Source organism: Chlorocebus sabaeus, chromosome 1, assembly GCF_047675955.1.
Source record: "Chlorocebus sabaeus isolate Y175 chromosome 1, mChlSab1.0.hap1, whole genome shotgun sequence".
In the NCBI taxonomy this organism is placed as follows: domain Eukaryota; kingdom Metazoa; phylum Chordata; class Mammalia; order Primates; family Cercopithecidae; genus Chlorocebus; species Chlorocebus sabaeus.
In genome coordinates, this window is record NC_132904.1 from 71,451,867 (window position 1) to 71,471,865 (window position 19,999).

Consider the following 19,999-nt stretch of genomic DNA (forward strand, 5'->3'; position numbering starts at 1 on the left):
CTTAAAATTTGTCCTTAAAGGGATCTAGGCATTTCCAAATATGTGCTGAGATAGATTCATGCAATTTGAGGTAGTAGAGATTGGGGAACCTGCAAGCCGCTGGCCAGGGGAAGGGAGGCCACAAAAGGTATGTGAGATGAGACCACAATTCAAAGGGTCTGGGAAGAGTTCAATTAAAAAAAAAAAAAAAAGCCAATGTGGAAAGCTCAGATTGGGGCATGCTGAGAGAAGGTTTCCTGGCAGTGACAAATATTCTATGAATACAGAGTGGTGCAATAGGAAGGGCAACAAATTTTAAATTTGACTCTAGTTTCTACTATCAAGCTGAGTGACCATGGGTAAATAACTTTACCTCTTTGTGCCTCAGATTCCTCACATGTAAAATGACGATAAAAATTCTGTGCCTCCGAGAATTGCAGTAAGAAATAAATTAGGTCATAATGGACAGAATGGATAGAAAAAAAGCATCTTTCTAGACTCCACCCAGATGCCAACCCTTCCACAAAGCCCTCACTGAAACTGCCAGTGGAAATAACTGCTGCTTTTGCTAAGCTGTAAAGTCTTTCATCAGTATTAATTTCATGGCCTGACCTCATAAGATTACTAACGATCATGAAGGGGTACCTTCAATGGACTATGGATTTCCAGGTCTGGAAACACATCTACTTCACTGTCTCTCTTCCACCCTTGGGACTTAGCTCATAGGAAGCACGCAACAGACGTGTGAGCCAAGTAAAGGATATGATGACACTCCTAGGACCAAGATATATATACATATATCTGCTACACACACACCCCGTCAATTAGACTCTAAAACCTTCCTAGGAAAGGGCAATATCAGTGGTAGTCATCAATTTATTCCTAACAAAGCACCTAACATAACAGATTCCATAAATATTTGTGGAATAAATGAATGAATGTTGGTATCTCCGTTGGTCCAACACAGGGCACTATGAGTTTCCTGATCCCTGATCTTCCCTGCAAAGGGCTGGAAGCTCTTCTTATGTGTTCCTACAACACTGCATACTTCGCCTAATATAGTACTTACGACTTTATTATAATTGTTTGCTCTCCCCTCATCAACTTCTCACCTGCTGTGGGGCCTATAATTACCTTATTCAGCTGTGTAATCCCAGCATGTAGTATACAGCCTACAACTCACTAAAAATATGTTTGGAAGATTAATGGACAGATGGATGGATGGGGACAAATTTATATTCAGTCAATATGTCTTTCAGGAACTTGCTCACATGACCAATCACACACATCTGCTAGAGAGGTAAATGAAGGAATGAATGAGTAAATTGCTGGCTGGAAAATGTTAGATATGATGTAATTTGCCGGCTGGAAAATGTTAGGTATGATGGCTGTCGGAGAAGACGTCAGTAACTTAAAGAATATGGTGACCTGGTTTCAGGTCTCCAGAGTACTTACTTGATCTTTGACTTTGGGAATGTCCCCTTGACTTCCTTCTTTTTTTGTTTCTTCACTTGTTTCTTTGCCTGTAGAATAAATATTACATTCCTTTTTAGCCTGCTATTCACAGCTCTTGAACTTTCTCATTAATTATATTCTACTGTGAGTCTTCTACTCCAAAATTTGTCTTGCCTTTAATCCTTACCCATAGGACTAAAGATCCAAGAAATAGATAGATAGAGATACAGAGATGGAGACAAAGACAAGACATAGATGGGAAGGTGGTATAGGAGAATATAATTATGATAGTGGGGTATGGCTAGAGTGCTTAAATCAGACACATAAAGCACAAATCTCAAAGGAAGGGATTGTTTACATGATTATTTACACAAAATAAATTTCTGCCAGATAAAAATAGCAAAGTCAAAGTTGAAAGATAAGACACAGTCTGGGAAAAGATATTGCCATACATATAATACAAAAGATGACTCACACTCAAGCTTGTAGGAGGCATGCAGACCTGGATGCTATCGTAGAAATTCCAGTTCCTTATTAGGAATATTAGGTGAGAAGGTGTGGATCTACAACTAATGGGCCAAGAAGGGCACATAACCCCTAGGTTACATTATCTAAGACAAGTAAGAACTTTATACAGTAAGAAAAAAAAGTCAAAGTTCCAGACTTGGAGGCTGACTTCCTGGTTAGCTTTAGTTACCTCTGGTCTCTATTTCAAACTTGACACAACTAATGCCAATCTGGCTGTAGTGCTTCCTCCAAAACAAACATTCTCTCTTTCTCCCTGTCTCCCTGTCTCTCTCTCTCTCTCTCTCTCACACACACACACACACACATACACACGCAGTAACGCATATTTTTGCTTGTTCCATTCCTTTGGCCTATCACATTTCTGACCCTCTTCCTTGCCTGGCTACATACAGATTAGCTTTCCTATATCTCCCTCTCCTTAGGTTGAGTCTCCTCACGCCCACTTTTTTTTTTCTTTTTTTCTTGAGACAAGATCTCACTCTGTTACCCAGGCTGGAGTGCAGTGGCATGATCTCAGCTCACTGCAACCTCCACCTCCCAGACTCAAGCAATCCTTCCACCTTAGCCTCCCAAGCAGCTAGACCACAGATGTGTGCTACCATCCCCAGCTAAATTTCTGTATTTTTGATAGAGATGGGTTTTCACCATGTTGCCCAGGCTGCCTCAAACTCCCAACTCAGCCTCCCAAAGTGTTGGGATTACACGCGTGAGCCCCCTTGTCCAGCCATCAAGCCCACTTCTTAATGGAGGCACAAACATGGTTGGGCTTTGTGTCCCCACCCAAATTTCATCTTGAATTGTAACCACCGTAATCTCCATAATCCCCACGTGTTGAGGGAGAGACCTGGTAGGAAGTGACTGGATCATGGAGGTGGTCCCTTATGCTGTTCTCATGATAGTGAGTGAGCTCTCACGAGATCTGATGGGTTTATAACTGTCTGACCGTTCCTCCTTCACACTCTTGCCCTCTCTTGCTCGCCACCATGTAAGACCTGCCTCTTCCCTTTCTGCCATGATTGTAAATTTCCTGAGGCCTCTCCAGCCATGCGGAACTGTGAGTTTGTTGCAGGAAGTCAGGGACCCCCAAACGGAGGGACTGGCTGAGGCCATGATAGAAGAACATAAATTGTGAAGATTTCAAGGACATTTATTAGTTCCCCAAATGAATACTTTTATAATTTCTTATGGCTGTCTTTACTGCAATCTCTGAACATAAATTGTGAAGATTTCATGGACACTTATCACTTCCCCAATCAATACCCTTGTGATTTCCTATGCCTGTCTTTAATCTCTTAATCCTGTCATCTTTGTAAGCTGAGGAGGATGTATGTTGCCTCAGGACCCTGTGATGATTGTGTTAACTGCACAAATTGTAGAGCATATGTGTTTGAACAAGATGAAATCTGGGCACCTTGAAAAAAGAACAGAATGACAGCAATGTTCAGGGAACAAGGGAGATAACTTTAAACTCTGATTGCCTGTGAGCCGGGCGGAACAGAGCCATATTTCTCTTCTTTCAAAAGCAAATAGGAGAACTATCCCTTAATTCTTTTTCTAAGCAAGGAACATCCCTGAGAAACAGAATGCGTCCCTGAGGGGAGGCCTCTAAAATGGCCGCTTTGGGGACGGCTGTCTTTTACAATAGTAGACAAAGGGATGAAGTAAGCCCTGGTCTCCCATAGCACTCCCAGGCTTATTAGGACGAGGAAATTCCTGCCTAATAAAGTTTGGTCAGACCGGTTGTCTGCTCTCAAACCCTGTCTCCTGATAAACATGTTATCAATGACAATGCATGCCCAAAACTTCATTAACAATTTTAATTTTGCCCCGTCCTGTGGTCCTGTGATCTCGCCCTGCCTCCATTTGCTTTGTGATATTTTATTACTTTGTGAAGTATGTGATCTCTGTGACCTACACCCTATTCGTACACTCCCTCCCCTTTTGAAAATCACTAACAAAAAACTTGCTGGTTTTACGGCTCAGGGAGCATCACAGAATCTGCCGACATGTGATGTCTCCCCCGGACACCCAGTTTTAAAATTTCTCTCTTTTGTACTCTTTGCCTTTATTTCTCAGACCAGTCAATACTTAGGGAAATAGAAAAGAACCCATGTTGAATTAATTAAACCTCTTTCCTTTATAAATTACCCAGTCTTGGGCAGTTCTTTATAGCAGTGTGAAAATGGACTAATACAGGCAGTATACTATACTGTATTTTAATGCCTGCTTCCTTGTCTGTTCCCCACCTCACTACCAGGCTGTGAGTATCTCCAAGATCAGGTCAGGCCTGGGTCCTACTTATCTCTTTATCCTGCATCTTACACAGGACCTGGCTTACTGAAGGAAGAGTCTCAATGAGTGTTAATTGAACTAACCCAACTCATGAACAAAATGCCATGGAAGCACTTCATGCAGTGGGTGAAGAAAGAAGAAGCAAGTATCAGGGATAGTTTCACAGGGTAGGTGACATTAGAGCTGGATCTTGAAAGATGAGAAGTTGGCCTGGCACAGTGGTTCGTACCTGTAATCCCAACACTTTGGGAGGCCGAAGCAGATCGATCACTTGAGGTCATGAATTCAAGACTAGGCTGTCCAACATGGCAAAATCCTTTCTCTACTACAAATATAAAAATTAGCCGGGTATGGTGGCATGTGCCTGTAGTCCCAGCTACAGAGACTACAGCTTGGGACACTGAGGCACAAGAACTGCTTGAACTTAGGAGGCGGAGGTTGCAGTGAGCCAAGATCCCACCACTGCACTCCAACCTGGGTGACAGAGTGAGACTCTGTCTCCAAAAAAAAAAAAAAAAAGTGACTAGGGCAAAGGTATATCATCTCATTTTCTTTTAAATAAAAGAAAAATAAGAAGTTGTAAAAGATAAATGGCAACAAGCTACAGGGGCATCTGACTAGAGTGTCCAGGGATTGCTTCAGAGAGGTAATGAAATGTCATCTTATGTTATTGTTACATAGTGAAAATTATTTTCTTTTTAGTAATAATTTAGTTATTTACTGATAATTATTTTCTTTTCTTTCTGATCTTGGCTCACTGCAACCTCTGCCTCCCAGATTCAAGCAATTCTCCTGCCTCAGCCTCCCAAGTAGCTGGGATTATAGGCGTACGCTACCACGCCCGGCTAATTTTTGTATTTTTCATAGAGACGGGGTTTCACCATGTTGGCTATGCTGGCCTTAAACTCCTGACCTCAGGTGATCCACCTGCCTCGGCTGGGATTACAAACGTGAGCCACCATGCCCAGCCTAGATAATAATTATTTTCACATGAATTTTGGCTTCCCCAAGACAAGTTTTTGTCTATTTTATTCAGGAACATATCCCTGGTGACTAGAATAGGGCCTGCTACATAGCAAGCAACTCAAATATATTTAATTATTTAGATGCTTATGGGGGATATATAGGAATTAAAAAACAATACAATGTAATAGAGCATAGTATAATACAATTCTGCTATTTGATAACTCTGTCATGGAGTAGGAGTTCCACCAGAGTAGCAACCAGGTCTATCTTGATCCCTTGTATCCATCAGTACAATATTGGTGCTCAATATATATTTGTGAAAAAAAGTATTAATTAAAATGTAGACTCCTATTACATCCTAAAACCGTAAAAGCAGAGTGTCAGAAGGGATATATATTGATTTTTTTTAATGCCGGCTTGAAAACCGAGTTCAGATACATGCTATCTGGCTTTGGGTAGGTTCTTTAGTTTCCTCCTCACCTAACAGGGATGTTGTGGGACTCAGTGAGAGGGAGGATGGCTGGAAGTGCACATAGGATATTGCCTGGCAGACATTAGGCACTCAGTAAATGTGAGTTCTCCGTAACACGAAAACATTACTAACAGCTAAAATGACAGCTGCTTGAGAAAACAATCAGTAAGTGCCACAACCGGGCTAGAAAAGGATGAAAGACCGGCTCCTGCCCACTCCTTCGGAAACTCCACACCTGGGCCGCAGAAATACTCAAACTCGGAAACTAAGTTTTCAGTCGCACCTGCCTCCGGCGTCGCTTCAGCCTCCGAGGGGTCTGCGGAGGCGAAGTCCCAGTCAGGAGGGATGCGCGCCTGCGAGCCTCCCGGGGATGTCGGAGCCGCTCCACGGTGGTACCTGCCGCTACCTTTCCGACGCCTTAGTAACTGGGACGCGACGGCAGACAGCGTAGGCGGCAACCGACGGCCAGGACGTCTAACTACAAGTCCCAGCAAGCCCCGCGGCCGCGTCCTCTGACTACCTCGCGCCAGCAAACCCCAAACTACGGATCCCGATTGACTCCGCGCGGGGCGCCACGCTGTCAGCTCCAGCCAATCGGCTTCAGACAAGTCGGAGGGGAGGGAGACGCAGAGGCGCACAACATGGCGGCGGCAGCTACACAGGGCGGGAGAAGCGGTGGTCTCGGAGGCAATAGTGGGGCTGGCGGTGGTTCCAACTGCGGGACAGGCAGTGGCCGTAGCGGCTTGTTGGATAAGGTGAGGAGCCGGTTCTTGGGAAAAGTTGAATCCTGGGGAGGCCTGGGAGGCGGCGAACCCACCTTCCCATCCCGGTCTCCCATATTTTCTACGGCCTTTTGAGGGGAGCCCTTGCGTGACCACTATGACAACCCTACGCACGCTTGTAGCCTGCCCTCATCACACTTCAAACCTGGACCCTCTCCTCTTTAGGACTTCTTCGCTTCTCGTAAGTGTTCTGGTCCTGGCCGCCACAGCTTTTTCGGTAATTTGGTTCTTCCTATACTTAATTGTGTCCATCGCTTTTCCCCTGGGGTGCTGGGTGCACTGTTGCCAGTGCCCATTTCACAGACACGGAAAACCGAAGCCCAAGGATTCAAGAATCGATATCCCCGAAACTCCCTACCACCATCAGCCTTGCGTGCCGCTACAGATTCCAATGTGCTTCTTGTCCTTTTGCTTACTTTTTAGGCATTTAATCATGATAGGCGAATACTTAAAATATTTGAGTATTGACTCTTCTACTGGGCTGACAAGAAGCCTTTAAGATTTTTCTTTCTTTCTATTGTTTTTCCCCGCCCTCTCCTCTCTCCCCTCTACCTCCCTGTTTGCTACCAAGTGCACTGCTGCCCGCTCACGCTTGTCCCTTTCCTCCTCTGCTCATCCAATTTTTTTTTAACTGCAGTCCTAGCAACAAGGGCTTAAAAGAAAAGAAAAAAAGGAAAACTGTCCCTGGGTTGGCCCTTCTTGCTCTTTGCACAGCATCTTGGAAGAAACAGATGGATGGAGAACTTCGTCCTAGTGTTGATTTTGCCTCTAATTAGCTTTGTGACCGTGAAATATGCTTGCTCTCTCTATGTCTATTTGCTCATCTGCAAAGTGAGAGATTTAGCCTTAAAATGAGGGACTTAACCCTAAATTCCCTTCCAGTTCTCTCATTGTAGGACCTTGGGCTGGTTTGATGAGAATTGTTAAGCATGGTGTCTTTAGTAAACAGGATTTTTGAATTTAATTGAAAACAGCTTTCTGACTTCCCTGTGCATAACACATGGTAGGTGCTTAAGAAATGAAAACTTGATTATGTTGAGGGATTCAGATCCAGGTCTTTTTACTTGTCTTTTTGAGTGTCATTGCTTTTGAAAGACATGGTTCTCACACACTTCTCTTGTGAGGGGTCTCACTCCATTGCCCAGAATGGATCTTAGCTCACTGCAGCCTTGAACTCCGAGGCTCAGGTGATCTTCCCACCCCAGCCTCCTGAGTAACTGGGGCTGCAAATGTGCACCACCACGTCTGGCTAATTTTTTTGCTTTTAACTTTTCTGTAGAGTCAGGGTCTTACTGTGTTGCCCTGGCTGGTGTCAAATTCCTGGGCCTCAAGTGATCCTCCCACCTCGGCTCCCCAAAGTGCTGGGATTACAGGCATGAGTCACCATGCACCTGGCCTCACACTCAAACCTTAAGATACAGAAACATATTCTGAAGGTTGGGATGGTAAATTGCTTCAAGACATGAGAGTATGGGGAATTGATGGTCATTTGTGTACACAAATCCTTCCCTCTTCCTGGGTAAGCGCCTAACAACCTGTGCTTACCTGACCGACTAACTGCTCTTGCTCTTCCTTGCAGTGGGATTATCATCAGCAAAGTATGGGCATTCTGCTAAGGCAGTATGGAATACTATTATTATGGAATAGTGTATATGGCACCATTGTGTTATTGAAAGAACCTGGATTTGGGGATCATAAGATTTCAGCTTTGAAGTATTTCTGCTACTTGCAAACAGTATGAAGACTGGCAAATCAATTAACGTTTCTTCATTTGGAATTTTAGAATCTCTGGCACCTGTATCACGGGGTTTTGGGAAGAACCAAGTAAGACAGTACACGTTAATGATCTCCATTACCTGTAGTGTCTGGTACAATGTGTGATGGTGGAGGAGTAAATCAAGAATCCTAATATCAGAGAGCACTCAGAATTGCTGAATCTAGAAGATGGGGTAATTGAATCTATTTAAGGAAGTATATGGTATATTCGCGCAAGTGTGTACTTGTTAGAGAAGTTCAAATGAGAGAGAGAGAGAGTGATCCCTGCAAGCTTATTGATAAGAGTAAGAGCCTCGGCCAGGCGCGGTGGCTCACACCTGTAATCCCAGCTCTTTGGTAGGCCAAGGCAGGCGGGTCACCTGCGGTCGGAAGTTCAAGACCAGCCAGACCAACATGGAGAAACCCCGTCTCTACTAAAAATTAGCCGAGCGTGGTGGCGCATGCCTGTAATCCCAGCTACTCGGGAGGCTGAGGCAGGAGAATTGCTGGAACCTGGGAGGTGGAGGTTGCAGTGAGCCAAGATCACGCCATTGCACTCCAGCCTGGGCAACGAGAGGGAAATCCACTTCAGGGGGGAAAAAAAAAAAAGAAGAGTAAGAGCCTCAAGGAAAGGCCTTATTCCTGAGAGTGGAACTGGCACCTTATTTGGGGGGAGAAAGGAAAGTCATGCCAGGTAAAAAAAAGTCTCCTTGAGTGAAGGTACACAGATATGATGGTGTTTAATGTTTCTCAGTTATTGAGTTGACTAGAAGGCTCTCTAAAGGAACTGTAGGGACAAGTAGATAGAATCCGATTAGGGAGGCCATGGATTGCTTGAAGTAGGAGAAGAAAGCTGTTGAAGGGTTTTGAGACTGTGTAAAGTGGTTTTTAGGAAAACTAGTCAGATGGTTTGGAGAGAGAGAAATTAGAAGACTTCTTAATAAGGCCATATACACAGTAGTGTATAATATATAATAAAAAGAGACAAATTTGAGTTTTAGTGCAGCATGTTATTAGGTTGGTGCAAAAGTAATTGCTGTTTTTGCCATTGAAAGTAATGGCAAAAACGACGATAACTTTTGCACCTACCTAATAAAAGCCACATGACCTTGGATAAGTTGTGTGATATTGCTGAATTGAAATTTCCTTATGTAAATATTGTGGGCATTCGTACATGTTACAGTAAGGATCACATTGTATAGTGCTGGTAAATGTTCTTTGGGTTTTTTTGTTTGGTTTCCTCTGCCCTTTTTATTTTTATTATTTTTTTTGGTAGAGACAAGGTCTCACTGTGTTGCCTAGACTAATCTTGAATCCCTGGCCTCAAGTGATCTGCCCACCTCAGCCTCCCAAAAGTACTGAAATTACAGGCATGAGCCACCGCACCCAACTCTGTTCCCTGTCCTTTGGAATCTACTAGAAGTAAATGTTCTTTGTGCAGGGCTGTCTATGGTAAAAATAGAATGACAAGGTGATGAGAACCCCAACATGAGTAGCAGAAATAGATAAAAGGTCTCACAAAAGAGTGCTTGGAAGATTTATCCAATAAGTGAGGGACGGAAGAGACAAAATAGTCAAGAGCTGCTTGAGTGCTTTTTCTTGGAAAACTTGATTTTCAGCCTTACATTGAACTGTTCCCTCTCTGAATTCCTCTAGCACTTACACTGCACATGGGAATTAAACTGTCACTTAATATGACATACTATCTTGTATTATTTCACCAATTTGTATTTGCCTATTTTCCTGTGAGTGCTTCTCTATAGTGATCAACACAGGATAAGTACTTTTCGCATTGAATTTCGCACAGAAACAACTTGAGATCTGTCACCTCAGTCTTCAGAATCGGCTTTAGAGGATGGTGCCTCTAATTGTTTGAAGACTGAGGGTACTGTGGGAGAGAACTTGGGGGAAAAAAATGTTATTCTCTGGAGCAGGATCTGAACTAATAGACTTTTGCTCTGTGGGAATGAGTCCATTACCTTTAATATAATTTCTTTTTTTTTATTTTTTTTAAGACAGAGTCTCAATTTGTCGCAGTCTCTACTCACTACAACCCCCGTCTCCCAGGTTCAAGCAATTCTCCTGCCTCAGTCTCCCGAGTAGCTGGGATTACAGGCATGCGCCTCCATGCCCAGCTAATTTTTGTATATTCAGTAGAGACAGGGTTTCACTGTGTTGGCCAGGCTGGTCTTGAACTCCTGACCTCAGGTGATCCAACGGCCTTGACCTCCCAAAGTATGGGGTTTACAAGCGTGCACCACCACACCTAGCCTAATATAATTTATTTAATTTGATGTGTCTTGATTTTGGCGGGGAGGGTTTTTATTTTATTTCTACAGCTGTAGTTTTACTTGCCATAAAGAAGTGCAATAAAGAGATGCAAATATGCTCCTAGTTTTCCCTAAGCAGATGTGAATTTCTACTCTTATGAAACTGACTTTAAGAACACAGCAGTTCTTGTTTCCTGATCTTAAAAATAAGTATGCAAATATAATCCTTCCGCCTCCATCACAGAATAACTTGACTTAGATCATTGCAGTGTGTTATTTTGCCCCAAATACATCAAAGCATTTTCTTCTGCCTGGCAGTTATAAAGAAAAGCTGCTTGCTTAATTTGTTTTGGCTATTAAAGTTGATATGTGGTGTTAAACCATGCTTTCCAGAAGCTATTGTCTGGACCCTTTTAGCCTTATACCTGGATTTCTGTCTCCTGGCTAGCCTGTCAGCCTGATCTTAAAGAACAGCTTTAATCTGTTTACATCAGACTCCTTTGAGAATTAGTTAAAATTAACAGATTTTTGGACCTTTTCTTAGGCCTGAATATCTGCGTTTTTCTTCACATGTCTCTATTACCTCTGCATTTTAACAGTTACCTCCAGGTTGAGAACTACTGGCTTAAATGATTTTTTTAAGTCTCTTCTGGTTCTGACATTTTAAGGTTTTTGTTTTGTTTTGTTTTTAAAAGCTATTCTGCTTAATAGTGGTTTCTTTAAAGTGTTTTTAATGAAGAGACCCTGAAACTCATCTGATGCTTCAGCCTCATTTTGTAGACATGGACACAAGCAGAGCAACTTGCCCAAGACCACACAGTGAATTAGTAACACTTACAGAACCTGGCTTCCCCAGTACTTAATCCAGTGCTCTTTCTTCACTCAACACATTGCTTCCCATACCACAGTGTGCCTTGTGCTAACTAATGTGCTAGCTAACATAGTAGTGGGATGAACATCTCTTGTGAGGTGAAAGACCTAGGCTGTAGCCTTGGCTTTGTCACCTACCAACCACATGTCCTTAGGTGTCTCCTCTTTCACTCTACTGGAAGATACCTTAGCTTGCCAGACTTCCAGATGATATGCTTGTGCCCTGTTACCTAGCTCTGACAAGGAAGATGAACAGTTTTATGACATTACTATAATTGTATGTGTTTGTTTAATGAAACAAGGTGCTGGCCTTTTAATACTGTTTTGCAAACTGATCCTATTAGGATCTCAAAACTCATTATTTTTTATTTCCTCAAAATAAAAAGTATGTGTGTGTCAAAGGCCACTATCAAGAAAATGAAAAAAGAAATCCACAGAATGAGAGAAAACATTTTCAAATCATATATCTGGTAAGGGTCTAGCATCTAGACTATATAGAGAATTTTACAACTCAGTAATAAAAAGACAGCGACCTAGTTTTTAAAAGGGCAAAAGATGTAAATAGACATTTCTCCATAGAGGATATACAAATAGCCCATAGCACATGGAAAGATACGCAACATCATCAGTCATTAGAGAAATGCAAAGTAAAACCACAATGAGAAACCACTTCACGTCCACTAAGATTGCTATAATAAAGGGGAAAAAAAAAAGGAAAATAACCTGTTTTTGGTGTAAATATGGAGAAATCAGAATCTTCATATATCGCTAACAGATGTAAAATGTGGTGGCACTCTTGGAAACAGTTTGACAGTTCCTCAGAAAATTCAACGTGAAGTTAACCGTATGACCCAGCAATTCCACTCCTTGGTATATACCCAAGAGAATTGAAAACGTGTGTCCACGGGAAATCTTGGCACACAAATGTTCATAACACAGTTATCATAATGGCCTAAAGGTAGAAACAGTCTGTCAAGTGATGAATGGATAAACACAATGTGATATATCTATACAATGGAATATAATTTGACTGTTAGAATAAAGTATTGATACATACTACAATATGGATGAATCTTGAAAATGTGCTAAGTGAAAGAAGCCAATCACAGAAGGCCATATATAGTATGACTGCATTTGTTTGAAATATCCAGAATAGGCAAATCCATAGAGACAGAAAATAGATTGTTGGCTGCCAGGGGATAGGGCACAGGAATAAGATGTGACTGCTAATGGGTATGGAGTTTCTTTTTGAGGGTATGCATATATTCTAGAATTAGATAGTGGTGATGGTTGTATAACCTTGTGAGTATACTAAGAACCCCTGAATTGGCGTATTTTTAAATAGTGAATTTTATAGTGTGTGAATTGTATCACAATTTTAGAAACTTATTTTTGTCTTTCATGGAGTAACCCTTAAAGTTTCAGATTATTTGTTTTTTTAAACTATGTATCATGTAACACAGTGGTATCACAGACACTGATTACTTTTGTACTATTACTTTAATTACTAATTAAAATACTATATATATGTATTAGTATAAAATACTATATATATTATAGTATAATACTATATATATATATATATAATCTGCCTGCCAAGGTACCTTTTTCAGCTGTTGCCAGCACCATTTCCCTGCTCTGAGCTCTTATCTTACCAAATTTCAATAGTTTTTTATATTACTTAGCCTTTCAGTAGCATTTGACTTATTGATCACTTCTTTCTTCTTGAGATATTTTCTTTACTTGGCTTCTAGGACACCGTTTGCCCCCAATTTTCCTCCTCCATCAACTAGTCTCTGTTGTCTTCATTATTCTTTGGTCTTCTTCCTGACCTGTGTAAATATTGCCAGTCCCTGAGCTTATTACCCCTGGCCCTTTCCTCTGTCTAGCCTCATCCCAAGGTGATACCCAATGTCGTGGCTTAAATAACATGTAGAAGTTGCTGACTTCTACATTTATATTCTCAACCTGGACCTTTCCTATAAGCCCCAGACTTTTATGTCCAACTGCCTGCTTGTCATCTCCACTTAAATGTCTAAAACGTATATCAGGCATCAATAGCCAGAGCCAGTCTCCTGATTTCTGCTTACCCCTCAAAATACTTCTCTCTCAGTCTTCCTCATTTCAGTTAGACACCTCCATTCATCTTATTTATTCAAACAAAAACCTGAGAGTTACCCTTGATCTTCTCTTTGCCTTGTACTCCACAGCCATCCCATCGTTGTATTTTCCTGGCTGTACATCCAGAATCTGACCACTCCTACCTAGACAGCTGTAGTAGCCGTTTCAACTGGTCTTCCAGCTTCTGGGCTTGGCTCCCTCACATTTTGTTCTCCACACAGCAGCTAGACTGATGTTTTAAAACATGGATCACTCACTCTCTTGCTGAAATGTCTCCAGTAACTTCCCATCTCAATTAACTAAAATCCAAACCCCTAATTGTGGCCTATTTTGTAGCCCCTACATTGTGGGCGGCAAGCCACCCAGGTGCTGAGGCAAGAGACTGAGGGCACGAGCTGTTCCAGTATAATAAAATATATAAAATAAGAATAGTTATACTAGATATAAATAATATATATGATTATATATGAATATCATTAATCATTAGTTTGTAGCAATTACTCTTTACTCCAATATTATAATAATCCTCGCTCTACAATCATAACCTAGGAAAAACTAGGCCGTACAAGGATAGGAGCTGAAGGGACACGGTGAGAAGGAACCAGAAGACAGGAGTGCAAGCCTTCTGTTATGCCCGGAAGGACCACCAGAGGGCTCCTTGGTCTAGCGGTAACGCCAGTGTCTGGGAAGACGCCTGTTGCCAAGCAGACCATGGTCTAGCGGTAGCATCAGTGTCAAGGAAAAACACCCGCTACTTAGCAGACCAGGAAAGGGAGTCTGCCTTTCCCCGGAGGAGTTTAGAGAAGACCGTACTCCTCCACCTCTTGCAGTTACCGGAGGCCTAACCCTGTGATGCTGTGCTTCAGTGGTCACGCTCCTAATCCATCTTCATGTTCCATCCTGTACACCCGGTTCTGCCTTTTAGATAGTAGTAACAAATTAGTGAAAGTACTAAAAGTCCCTGATATGCAGAAATAATGGCGTAAGCTGTCTCTCTTATTCTCCTCTCTTTCTCTGCCTCGGCTGCCAGGTGGGGAAGGGCCCCCTGTCTAGTGGACACATGACTCATGTGACCTTGTCAATTATTAGAGATGGCTCACACTCCTTACCCTGCCCCTTTGTCTTGTATCCAATAAATATCAGCACAGCCTGGCATTTGGGGCCACTACTGGTCTCTGCATCTTGGTGGTAGTGGTCCCCTGGGCCCAAGTGTCTTTTCTTTTATCTCTTTGCCTTGTGTCTTTATTCCTACAGTCTCTCGTCTCCACACACAGGGAGAAAAACCCACTGACCCTGTGGGACTGGACCCTACACTACATGTTCTTGATCCTGCCTGTTTCTGTCATCCTCATCTGTCAGTTTCTACTTGAGTCACTGACTCTGGAAACCCTGGCTTTTCTGCTGTTCCTCAAACACGTTAAACTTGGGGGATTTTGGTGTTCTGTTTTCACTAGGACACTTCAGATTTTCTCATGGGTTAGTCGTTTATTCAGCTCTGCTCAGATGTTAACTATTTTCCTTCACTATTTAAAAATTTTTTAATAGTCTTTTTAAAAACTCTATTGCATTTTTCTATGTAATCTTTTTTACAACCTGGAATTATATGCATATTTGTTTACTTATTCTTTATCTTCCATACAAGAAGAAGCTCTACAAGTGCAGAATTTGTCTTGTTTGTGACTATATCCCTAGTGGCTAGAACAGTGCTTGGCACATAGCAAGCAGCCAGCCATTCAGTATTAATTTAAAGAAAATAAAGAAGTGTAATTGCCAAAAAGATTGTGTTTAAAAATATTTTTTTTTCTTTTAAAAGATTGTCCAACACTGGAATGAATTGCTATTGAGAGACTTGGCAGTTTCCTTAAAAAGAAAAAGAAACCTAGAAGAGTCATATAACAGTTAATATTTTTCTAGGCAGTAGGAGATGGATATCAGATGAAACAGCTGTGTGGTCCTATGCCTGAATTTGCACTCAGCTGCATTTTTCGGAACTGATTGCATGTAATTCTTAAATGGAGTATGTGATCTGTTACCTTTCTAGAATAAGGACTCATCACACATCCGTATCAATGTAGTACATTCCTAGCCAGTCTTCGTGCCTTAATTCAGGTCTTGCTTGGCAACATCCCTCTCTCTTCCAACCCTCCCCAGTCAGCTTTGCTGCAGATTGATATCCCTGAGGTAATAGGTAACATTTTATCCAGAATCTTTTTTGCAGATCCTTGAACCTATAGTGTGCCCTTGCCCCTCTATGTCTACTTCTTACCATTTAGCACTTAGCATAGTTTATAATTCATTGTTAAGTATAGGATTTTCCTTAACACAATTGTAAAGACCATTTTTTTGTGTGTATCTAATTTCTTGTCTACTCATTGCAAAGGTAAGAAATTTATATTGGTTGATTATGCCAACATTTCAGTCAGACTTTAGAAGATGTTAGTTGCTGGTATTGAAAGGACTGTTGACTACATTTCAGTTTGCTGGTAGAAAAAATACTTCATTGTTGGAGCATTGCTGATTAATATGCTGAATCAAGTTGTTTTAACTTTAAGCTCTTTTCAGCCTTAGATCTCACACTTTCTGGGTTCAGTGGTAGGATTTTAAGTCATGGATCCAGTGACCTGGCCCTCAAAGAGCTGCAGTCATGTAGGCTTCTCTATCATGGGCTGAGTTGATGTAGAAGCAGCCCTGTCACAGCTAAATGCAGTTTGTGGTGGAGTAGAGAAGGCAGTATAAAACCTAAGAATCAGTTTCTCTGGGGTTGTCACTAATGTGCATGCTCATAATTTAATTAACACATGGTAATTTCCTAACTTATAACTCCAGTAATGAATGCAGTCAGTAATAAGCACTGTTAAGCTAGTAATTTTCTTTGCAGTGTATCTTGACCATTTTTATAAAAAATAGATTGAAATTGAAGATTCAGTGTGTTGCTAAGAGCATAATCTCTTTGAGATACCATGTTTTTGCTGAATTGGGATTTAAATTAGATGACAGTGCACATTCTTAAGATAGACATCATTTTCTCCCCAAACTGAACATTTTCTTTTCTTGCTAAATATGTGTGTAGGGGGATATGGTCACATATGTATTTCCAACTGAAATTGTAAGCTCAGCTTCTGAGTTTGCCGTCAGTTTTTATTATCTCCTTATTTTAGTTTAGAACTCCACATATACAAATGGGTATCCTCTTTCCTCCTCCTCGGAAAATGACATAATGGCTCCAACAAGTCATCCAAGCCCTAATTCTAGTAGGTGGTCATCTCTGTCTCTTCTCTTTCATGTTCCTTATAACTAGTCTGTTACTAAGTCCTGCCAATTCTACCTCAGAAATACTCCCTTTCATTCTCCCTACTGCTGCTCTATTGAGCATTGAGGCTCTGCACTTACATCAGGCTCCATCTGCATCTCTATGTCCAGTGTTACTCCTCTCCAGATCATCTGCCAGGTTGCCACTAAAATGACTTAAAAAAAAAACAAAAACGTAAATTTGATTGTTATTCCCCTGCTTAAAATACTCTCCATTGCCCGCTTCAGAATAAAATTCAAGTTTTTTAGCCTAATAACTAGGAAATGGTTTCTCTCAGTTGCCTCATCTCCTGCTACTTTCCCCCTTTGCAGCTTCTGTCTACTTTCTAAACTGGGATAAAGGAGAGAAAAAGTTTATTTTTCTTAAAGCCATGCTCAATTCTGTCTAAATCAGAACAGGGTCACCATTGACACCACTCTCACCCCTGGTAATTCTTCATCTCTCCAGTGTGAATTGAGGAATCCTTTGAGTCTTATTATCAAGCCAGGGAACTTTATGAAGCAATCCACTCAGGTCTTTTATATCACTGCATAACTTCTGTTTTCACTGTTATTAAAATAAGAAAATTGAAGGTGTTCATGTTGTCATACTCAAAACAATTTTGTTTTGTTGGACATATCCTAATGGCCAAGGATTTTGTCCTTTCGTTTTGTGAGATGGAGTCTCACTCCGTTGTCCAGGTTGGAGTGCAGTGGCACAATCACGGCCCACTGCAGCCCACAGCTCCTGGGCTCAAGCCATCCTCCTGCCTCAGTCTCCCAAGTACCTGGGACTATAGGTGGGCACCACCATGCCTGGCTAATTTTTTTAATTAAATTTTTTTTTTTTTTAGATATAGGATCTTGCTATGTTGCCCAGGCTGATCTCAGACTCCTGAACTCAAGCAATCCTTCCTCCTTGGCCTCCCAAAGTGCTGAAGTTATAAACGTGAGCCACTGTGCCTGGCTTATTTTGTCTCTTTTTTTGATCCCACCCTATCCCTTTAAGCCTGGTGACGCATGGGGAACAGAAGGCTGTATTCCCTCAAATGAGTTAATTTGGAAAATGCCTTCCTGCATTGACTGCATATCCTTCAGACCTGAGTTGTGTTTAATATCCTTCCTAATCACTTATGGAGTTCCTGTTGCCATACCTTCAGTGAAATGTCTTCATAGAATTTTTTGTTATTCAAATGTGCAGTGGAGAAACGTAACTGAAATGATTCTTCATAGTGTTCTATTAAAGCTATCAAATGCCTGTTTTCTTTTAACTAGTTAGCCAGTTCTGGCATCAGGTATGTTAGTTTGATAAAAGTTGTCTTTATCTTGGCCGGGTGTGGTGGCACTTTGGGAGGCTGGGGTACGTGGATCACTTGAGGCCAGGAGTTCGAGTCTAGGGCCAACATGGTGAAACCCCATCTCATTAAAAAATACAAAAAATTAGCCTGGTGTGATGACACATGCCTGTAATCCCAGCTACTCGGGAAGCTGAGGCATGAGAATTGCTTGAACCCAGGAGGCGGAGGTTGCAGTGAACTGAGATCATGCCACTGCACTCAGCCTGGGCGACAGAGCAAGACTCTGTCTCCAAAAAAAAAAAAAAAAAGTTGTCTTTATCTCTTCAGTGGGTAGTGTAGGGGAGTAATTTCTTTAAAATAGTACTTTTTGATCTCTGTTTTCAGCCAAATTGCAGTTGGTTTTACGTTGAGTGGGGAGATTCAACATTTTTGATACCCTGTGAATTTTGTGGTCCTATTCAGATTAACTTTTTTTTTTTTTTTTTTAGGTTTTTGAAATGTTATGAACTAGAGCTTGTTAGGAATCAAGATATATTGTATAGCTGTCACTTCAGGGACCTTTTTGCTTCCTGTTCTTTTGTGTTTTTGATGGCTAATAATTCCTTTCCTTTCTCTTCATGGGAAAGCAGTGTAGAATAGTGAGAGAGTATGGGTATTGAGTCCTGGCTTTACAACTTTCTATCTTTCATCTTTGGTGAATTTTTTAAACCCTTAGTGTTATCTGTGAAAGGAGGATTTTAACTGTTCTTACCTTGTAGAGTTATTGTGGAAATTAAGTGAGGTAGTGTATATAAAATACTTTGCACATACATAGCACATATTAGGCATTCAGGAAATGGTAGCTATGATTATACCTTCTGTCTGCCCTCCATCCCTTAAAAAAAATTCTGTGAATAAGAACCAAGCGAGATCATTTTGAGCATGTCTACATTTGCTAAATTTAGACTGGAGAGTAACATTTTAGAGATCTTTTTCTTCCCTGTTTTTCTTTGTGAGTATTTAGACATAAAAAAAAAAAAAAAAAAAGCTATTAAGAGTATATTGTGTTCCAGGCTCTGAGAATACAAAAGTGTGTAGTCCCTGTTACCCAGTGAGGGAGATAATACATACAGTCAGGTAATCATGATGCAGTGTATTATATAGTTTTATATCATTAATAGCAACAGCAATAGCTAATTTTTATTAAGTACTTACTAGGTACTGTGCACTGTGCTATGTTTTATAATTACACTATTTACTTCTCATGCCAACCTGTGAAATAGATACTTTCACCGTCTTTATTTTAAAATTGAGCAAACTAATAAGGCTTTAGAACGGTTAAATTATTTGTCCAAAGCCTTCCAGTATTAAGTGGAAAAGTGAAGATTAAAATAAAGTAGCCTGACTCCATTCTCCCTTGGATAATAAGGATTCACTTATTGGATAAGGAAAAAAAGCATTTGTCTGCATACATTTGTATTTAGTCTAAATCCAGTCAGTTTGTTTTTTGTTTTTTGTTTGTTGGTTGGTTTGTTTTTTGAGATGGAGTCTTCCTCTGTTCACCCAGGCTGGAGTGTAGTGGCGCCATCTGAGCTCACTGCAACCTCTGCCTCCCGGATTCAAGCAATTCTCTTTCCTCAGCCTCCCAAGTAGCTGGGATTACTTAGCCTGGCTAAGTTTTGTACTTTTAGTAGAGACGAGGTTTCACAATGTTGGCCAGGCTGGTCTCGAACTCCTGACCTCAAATGACCCATCTGCCTCACCCTCCCAAAGTGCTGGGATTATAGGAGTGAACCACTGCGCCTGGCGAAAACCAGTTAGCTTGTGATTTGAAGTACAGTACACCTTTAAGTATAAGGCCACAATCTGCTTTGGGATTGAGTTCAGGGATTAAGGCAAGTAAAAATAAATTTATATCACTGAAGAAGAGACAGTTTTATAATG

At 41.2% G+C, this 19,999-nt stretch overlaps 2 protein-coding genes across 3 annotated transcripts in view; one reads left to right on the forward strand and one right to left on the reverse strand.

Moving 5' to 3' along the window:
- Positions 1–6,138, reverse strand: part of XRRA1 (X-ray radiation resistance associated 1) — a 116,793-nt gene extending 110,655 nt beyond the window's left edge. Inside the window, exons 1-2 of one of the 2 annotated variants that reach the window (XM_038005467.2) lie at positions 5,976–6,138; positions 1,435–1,502 (exon numbers count right to left, since the gene is read on the reverse strand). The gene's annotated coding sequence lies outside the window, so the exon portion shown is untranslated. The remainder of the gene's footprint in view (positions 1–1,434; positions 1,503–5,975) is intronic. The other variant, XM_008020148.3, reaches the window with a different exon arrangement.
- A 161-nt stretch (positions 6,139–6,299) lies between these two features.
- Positions 6,300–19,999, forward strand: part of SPCS2 (signal peptidase complex subunit 2) — a 29,453-nt gene continuing 15,753 nt past the window's right edge. The window contains exon 1 of the mRNA XM_008020144.3: positions 6,300–6,447. Coding sequence (XP_008018335.2) covers positions 6,334–6,447 — 114 coding nt within the window. The 5' untranslated portion in view covers positions 6,300–6,333. The remainder of the gene's footprint in view (positions 6,448–19,999) is intronic.